This window comes from Lytechinus pictus, chromosome 19 (genome assembly GCF_037042905.1).
Source record: "Lytechinus pictus isolate F3 Inbred chromosome 19, Lp3.0, whole genome shotgun sequence".
Classification (NCBI taxonomy): Eukaryota; Metazoa; Echinodermata; class Echinoidea; order Temnopleuroida; family Toxopneustidae; genus Lytechinus; species Lytechinus pictus.
The window spans coordinates 10,497,119-10,505,000 of record NC_087263.1 but is presented as its reverse complement, the minus strand read 5'-3'; the positions used below and the strand labels follow the sequence as shown (position 1 = coordinate 10,505,000).

The window sequence follows — 7,882 nt, the reverse complement described above, 5'->3', positions numbered from 1 at the left end:
GCATTATGCTTTTTAGATTTTTCTCTTTTGATTCAATCAAGATTGTCTGAGGTGGACTTGACATTTAGGTATGAAAATTTTAATAGTGTGAAGACAACTTCAAACTGCGTTCCACACTGTGAACACCCAGTGAACCACACTGTGGACGTATTGCGAACACTCAGTAGATCACACTGTGTGACAATGCGTTCTAAACTCGAGGATGCAGCTCATTTCTTTTCAATTTCTTGGCCCAAATCGAGTTCATGTTGAGTTTCAAACTGATCAAACTGTGAACGATAAAAGACAGTGACTGTAAAACACAGCGCAGGGCGCTGTGTTTGTTGCAGCTGATCGAGGATTGAGTTCAATTCTTGTGCAATTTGTTGGCTTAAATCGAGTTCACATTGCGTTCTAAACTGTGATCACACTTTAAACGTATAGGTTACTGTGAACACACTGTGAAACACACTGTAGGTCACTATAGGTTTTTGCAGCTGATCGAGGATGTGTTTATTTGTTGTGCGATTATTTGGCTCAAATTTATTTCACATTGTGAACCAAAGCAAACCGTGAACCACACTGTAAACTTACTGTGACTACACTGTACTAATAATAAAATTGTGAAATTTGTTGACTCAAATCGATATCATGTTGTGTTTAAAAGTGCTGTTACTGTGACCCACACTGTAAAACTTGTTCTTTACACACACCGTTAAAGATTATTTAAACAACGCTGTTTACCATGTGAATCGCAAACAGTTTAAACAAGTGTTTAAAATCTTAAACATCCATGCTTAAATTATTGATAATTAAATATTTCAATTTAAACTTTGTTGTGTATTATTTTAAACACTTGTTTAATACATTTAAACAACCACTGTGTGATTCACCTAGTAAACAGCGTTGTTTGACTTTTTCACACTGCACTATGCATACTATAATAACGCTGTGGGTCTTGCCTTAAATGTGCATTAAATTGAAGCTGTAGTCATTTTTTATGCGATTCCTTGGTGTTCTAATCGTTTTCAAATTGGGTTTCAGACTTTGAACGCAGATCGGGTGTATAATCTTTTTTGGTGCAATTTCTTGGCTCAATAATCGAAATTTAAAAAAAATCCAAATATTGAACACAATATTAAGACATTGTGGGACACATTGCGCGATGCTGTGGGGTTTTTCCACCAGTAGATCAAGGCTGTAAGCCTGTGCATGTTTTGTTTTATTTTTGTGTGCAATTCCTCGCTCAAATCGATGGTGTCATAGTGTCAGTCTTCAAGCATCTCAGGGTTAGGATCTTCATGAAACTGTCCTTGAAGGCTTCGTCTGCCAGAGCGTAACAGATCGGATTGATCATGCTATTCATGTAGCCCCAGAATATCACTACCTGTAATAAAAAAAAAATAGATACATTCATAGAAAAAAGTAGTAAACAGAATGTCAGCGACACACATAGTTATTAAAGATAGTATACTTCCACCCCCACCCCTGCTACATTCACATCAACGAAACTATTCAACCTAGTCTGCAATCGCATACTCATTTTATTATTATTATTTATTTATATACCACTCGAGGGATGGAACACCCGATCAGCCATTGCTGTTTTTCGTATGGGTCCATATTTGAAACTTAAACCAATAACAGGTCTAGAGTGTAGACGAGACACCAAAGACTCTGTTTGTGTAAGCCAGCCACAGTACAGAGTGAATCTAGTCTCACTACTTCAGACGCTGCATTATGCACTATGCGAATTGCGAAAACCCAGGGTCTGTGCCTGCAGACTAGATACCACCGTCCGATCGGATGTCATTGAAAGTATAGCGATATAGTTTTAATCGATGCAGAGTGACATTAAGGGAGGTTTCACGACACTACGCAGACGCTTTCCGGAACGCTGAGAATCTACTTGTCAAAAGCCTTTCATGGCAAAGCAGCCTTTGTCGAAAATCGGTGAATCAAAACAGTAGTGTCGTTCTGACCTCTGTACAAACGACATTATTTGCAAGCTGTCATCAGGTTCGAATCTTAGGACGATCTGGGGCCCGTTGCAGAAAGAGTTGCAATCAATCGCAACTCTAACAATCATGCGTAACTTGATTTCCAACCAATCAACAGCGCGCATTTGGGACTTGCGATTGATTGCTTGTTTTGCGTTTAAACGCAACTATTTCTGCAACGGACCCCAGCTGTCAGGGTTACCACATTATTCGGCAATGACCTCTAAGCTGTTTATTTCGATTTGACGGGCATTTTTAATAGGCTCTCACTGTTCCGGAAAGCGTCTGCGTATAGTGGTTGAGAAAACTCTTTAATGTAGAGATGCTATCAACTGGTCAACCTGTGGGCCCAATCCCGTGTTATAAAATTTATAGCATGTGTTCTTTAGAATCTTAGAAGATATCAACCGCAACCCAAATTCATTTCATAGAAATCTATTCAGTTCAGGGAAATTCATATTGATAATGGGATTATACAATACATTTTTGTAAATGTTATAAAACACCCCAAAATGCACTAACATCTCCGTCTTCTTCTTCTTGTTCTTCTTCCTCTTATTATTCTTCTTCTACTCTTCCTCCTCCTCCTCCTTCTTCTTCGTCTTCTTCTTCTTATTATTATTATTATTATTATTATTCCTCTTCTTCTCTCTTCTTCTTCTTCTTCTCCTCCTCCTCCTCCTCCCTTTTCTTCTTCTTCTTCTTCTTCTTCCTCTTCTCCTCCTTCTTCTTCTTCGTCTTCTCTTTTCTTCGACTTTGATTTCTACCTTTCCAGTTTTACTTTTTGTTTCACACATTAAGCCAACTTTATCAATACGGTCTATATAGAAACATTTTTAAAGGAAAATGGCATTCGTTAATCTTCATCAAATGAGAACACTAAGACCAAGTTTGCTTTTATACACTGCAAAAACTGTGGTGTTAATTTAACACCAGTCCGGAATCCATAAATGACCACACCAGAGAGGTGTTGAAACAACACCGGTTTGAAATTAAATCGATGTTGTTTTAACACTACTTGATGTTGTATAAACGCCTATCTGGAATTAGTCAAAAACCAAACTGGTGTTAAATTAACACTTCTCTGGTGTGGTCAAATATAGATTCCGGACTGGTGTTAAATCAACACCGCAGTTTTTGCAGTGTATATGATTGAAAAAGAAGAGGGGGTAATTTTCTTCCCTTCTCAGCTTATTACAAATAAACTATTTACAAATGGGAACCGTTATAAAATTCAAAGAGCTAATCAAACAGAATTTGCCTTTTGTCTAGGAAAATCAATTTGCAAGAATATATAAAATTTCATCTGATAATGAAAATGAAACTTATAAATATCAAATAACCATTATACCGAAGAAAATTGGTACCACGGGTCAATACCAACTGTGACATTTAACATATATATATATATGTCACCTAGATAGTGCAGGTTGTCATACCACTTTTTTTGTAAAGGATGGAAACTGAAAAGGGAAAGCCTATCCACTTGTACAATACATGCAATTATTAGATTGAAAAGCTTGACCTTTCAATTAGGGCATTCATCCTTTTTTTATCAGCCACTGATATATTTAAAACGCTATTTTGAATGTGCCAAGAAAATCAATCAAAATATATTCAGATATACTTTCTTATTAAACAATATTTTTTATTTTCTATCATATTTTCCGATGCCGTGCTGATTTTCAATGATATTCGTCTAGAAATCGAATTCCGCAATTCTCCGGCATTTCTTTATATTTTTCTCAAGAAGCCACCAATGATACTAACAAATATTCCGAGACTTGATAAAACAGATTTTTTCACCCCTCTAAATCGATATCAGTACGGTTGATACGGTTTTATTGAATTTATAAAGATAAAAGGGGTTTTATGTCCCCTTTTATAGATAAAATGACCTTCCACGATCGCTTTGAAAAACCAGTCACTCTGCAATACTTGCCAAGAGTAAAAGTAAAACTCACACGACTGGGATTATTAAAGGACAAGTCCACCCTAACAAAACCTTGATTTGAATAAAAAGAGAAAAATCCAACAAGCAAAACATTGGAAATTCATCAAAATTGGATGTAAAAAAAGAAAGTTATGATATTTTAAAGTTTCGTTTAATATCACAAAAAAAGTTATATGCACATCCTGGTCTGTATGCAACTGAGGATAGTGATGACATCATCCACTCACTATTTCTTTGGTATTACTAGTATATGAAATATGAAATATTCAAATTCTTTCCTCATTATCAAGTGTAACAATAATTGATCCATCCTGAACATTTGGAATTTGCCTTGTTTAATACTAAATGGTTCAGTCAGGTTGGTCCTTATTGTCAAATCTGTAAACAAATGAAATGTTGTATAATTCAAACAATAAAAAAAAGAAATAGTGAATGAGGGACATCATCGTCTGTCTCATTTGCATGTCACTGAGTTGTGCATTTCACTTCTTTTTGTGAAAAATAAGCAACATTTTAAAATGTCATAACTTTTTTATTTTACATCCGATTTTGATGAAACATTCTCTTAGGTTAAATTTTTCTATTTCTCCAAATCAAATTTTTGCTGGGGTGGACTTGACCTTTAACTTTCCATACCATGACTTATTCTCACCTTTCTACTCCCTCTGAAAGCCGTATTCATGATACCCTAACATTATATTTGATCAAAACTGTTGAACCAAGAGGGTCGAAAATGTGTGCGTGCATAGTGTAGTCCTATACATTATACTTTCTATGTTTAGTGTTTGCGATTCTCGGCAACATTAAATCATGCTTTTGCAATTCTGGTAATTTTAGAGCAATGGCCATTTTATGTGCATTAAAGAGGCCCCGAAAGTTTGAGACTGTTTATTTGTTTGTCAGAATAAAAAGAAAACATTTTTTTCTTAATCTTTATCGTTAATCTTAGTCCTTTTGATATGCATAGCCTTCATCTATGAAATTAAGTTGCTATTTTTTCTTGTTATGTTTTCCCATATATGTTTTCGTCGTGTTGATGTACATTGTTTTCAATTGTTATTTCCTAGTGCCCCCCCCCCCCCACCCTCGATTATCCTTTTTATATCAAATATTTGCAAGAATATGATCAGATCAATCAAAATGCCCTGATTCATTGCTTTGAAATAATTGATCGCAAAAATTCGCCACTTTTAGGTGGATCAGGTTGCTCAAGACAGCGAGGATCGTTCTCAGAAACAACCTGTTTTCCGGAAGCTGTATAATCACTTTAATGGTCACGGTTTGGTCTTGATTTTGGTTTTTGGTTTTAAGTTGCAACACAACTTCTCTGTCGAACTTGTTATTGTCCCTAAAATGGTATGCGCATGCCTAAGAGAGGGACTAGCTATTCTGCGCAAATGCAATTTTTTTTTACGGTAACTTGAAATTACATGGCCAATCTTAATGTATTTAATAGTCAGTAGTCAGTTCATATCTACTTCAGATCGAGTTAATACTCATCTTCAGCTGGAGTCCAATCTATATTTCGGTACAACGCGACAAAACTCGACGTTAAGAATAATCCTATTACACGGCCTTCCTTCAGAACCAGACCTGGGGTGCTGGGGTGGAGCACCCCCCCCCCCCCCCACCCCTCCTTAAAGATTTTAATGGGGATTCTATGTTATAAACTATATGCCGCACCCCTGGAAATTAGGTTGATATGCTATGTAAAATGTAAAAATATTGCCCTATCCTCCTTCACTTTTTTTTTTTAGTGAAAACCATTTCATTTTTACTTTCTTGATAACAAACCACCAACCCCTGTTTAAAAATCGTTCCGAGGACACTGATTTATGAATATGATTGATTTTCCCAAAGACGACAAGAACACGCTCGTCAAAATATCGAGTTTGGGTGGTCCTTTTCAGGACCAACACTTGCCCCAAGAAAGATACATGGTGTACCGTGAAACCCACTATACTCTGTGATTGTATCATGCAAGTTTAAAAACAACTTTATGGAACAACTTGCCAATGGGCTGACATATACTTACCGAATAGACGATACTCGGCACGCACGTGGGGCAAAATGGTGACGTCACTGTGACGATTACGGCCGGGAACCATGCTATCCACATAGCAGTAACGATAAAGGCCAAGGTACGAACGCCTGCGTATGAAAAAAATGATAATAATAAATTGCTTGTATGTCAAATAGCTTCAGCTAAGCCAAAACGACGACGTCACAATAAGCAATTTTATTTATTTATTCATCTTATGCATTTCAGTGCGTTTTATACCATATCCCGTCGCGGTGGAGCAAGACACCCACAACTCAGATTTGGTACGAAAATAGTCCATAATTATGGTCCTTACACTATGTATGAATTTCTAATGTATATTAACCCATAACTGGGGCCGTTTCATAAAGCTGTTCGTAAGTTAAAAGCGACTTTAAGAACGACTGGTGATCATTTCTTATGCGCTAAACCATCGTCAATGGTCAATGAACATTTTTATGCATACCATTCACCACAAAAAAGGATCACCAGTTGTTCTTAAAGTCGCTCTTAACTTACGAAGAGCTTTATGAAACACCCACCAGGCCGATTTTCGGCTATTCATTTGACTATACATTTCGTTATCATGAACCAATTCATTCCAGGGGCCCATTGCAGAAAGAGCTACGATCAAACGCAACAAAAAAAAAACCTACGTGTCGGTATACATATATAGTTAATGAATGATTTCCAAACTTAGCAACAACGGGTGATTAAAATGTGATTTCTTAATAATCAATAGGTCAACGATTTTATTTTTCAGTCAGGTAATATCATATAAGATTCTTTCTTGTTATGATTTGGACATTGAGCACTCTTTTGTGCTAAATAACCGACACATATAATTATATTTATAATTAGGTCTATTGTCAGAGAATTATCATTCACAATATCTATAACCAATTTTAAAATTTCAGCTACCAATAATTATTTAAGCCTGCAATGGTGGAATTTCAATACAAGAATATAAATCGCTCATTAATACTTTAAATACATTTGTGGCAAACCTTTCATGCTCTCACTGCCGATTTCCTTTGTCTTTGTGACGTCTTCCTTTGCAACAACACTCTCAGTCGCAGCCGATGTCTGTACCGATGCAGTTATGTTGCCAGTTTCAGGATCACTTGGCCGGTCGACAGCGGAAGACGGAGACTGCGCGATCCCTGTTGCAAGTCTCATCTCCTTTCGCCCTTTGTAGAATTTTCTTATGACGGCGTAAATTTTGGCACAGAGGGCGGTGGTTAGGATAAAGGGGACGAAGAAGTAAACAATGGGCAGGGCAAAGCTTGCAATGACACTCTGGAAGTACAAGGGTTCGCAGACATCTTCAGGAAAGGGCCTTTGGTCATTGCCGTTGATGATCTGCCAGAGAGTCGTCGCCGGTAACCAGACGATGAACGGGAGAATGTAACCGATTGCGATGATGAGGATTGCACGGGACCGTCGTCGCCAGTGTTGGCGATGTCGAAAAGGGTCCGATACAGCAACGCAACGATCGAGGCTGATGAGGGTGACGAGTACCATGCTCGTATGTGTGAACGCGTGGTCGAGGAAGGTGAAGATGTCACAAAAGACGGCACTGAACGGCCATCGTCCCATGATGATGACGACGGCGAAGAGAGGCATGTCGACTGCACCGACCAACAGGTCGGCGATGGCCAGACCCAAAATGAAATAGTTGTTGTAAGTGCGGAGTTTGGTTGTCGTGCAGAACGCGATGACGACGAAGAGATTCCCGACGACGGTCATGAAGATGATCACGGCTATGACCAAGGATAATACAATAACGACGTCCGGAGAATAAGGACTCGACAGGATGATGTCCTCAGCGTCTCCTGCTAACGTGACCAGGGTAACGACATCAGTCAGAATTTCAGACGCCACCGTTGTGCCGACAAGGCCAGACAT

At 37.9% G+C, this 7,882-nt stretch overlaps 1 protein-coding gene across 1 annotated transcript; it reads right to left on the bottom strand.

Annotated features, from left to right (window-relative positions):
- Nucleotides 1–1,225: 1,225 nt before the first annotated feature.
- Nucleotides 1,226–7,882, bottom strand: LOC129282741 (muscarinic acetylcholine receptor M4-like). Its single transcript, XM_054918606.2, has 3 exons — nt 6,982–7,882; nt 5,969–6,084; nt 1,226–1,366 (listed from the first exon to the last, which is right to left on the bottom strand). The coding sequence occupies exons 1-3, from the start codon at nt 7,880–7,882 to the stop codon at nt 1,226–1,228; spliced, it is 1,158 nt and encodes a 385-aa protein (XP_054774581.2).

What these genes read in the sequence shown, in the direction of transcription:
- LOC129282741 (XM_054918606.2), bottom strand. Translation starts at nt 7,882, where the DNA reads ATGTCTGGCCTTGTCGGCACAACGGTGGCGTCTGAAATTCTGACTGAT. An exon ending in CGGCAGTGAGAGCATGAAAG is followed by an intron (nt 6,085 to 6,981) that starts GTTTGCCACAAA and finishes TTTCATACGCAG; the next exon opens with GCGTTCGTACCTTGGCCTTT. An exon ending in TGCCGAGTATCGTCTATTCG is followed by an intron (nt 1,367 to 5,968) that starts GTAAGTATATGT and finishes TTTTTATTACAG; the next exon opens with GTAGTGATATTCTGGGGCTA.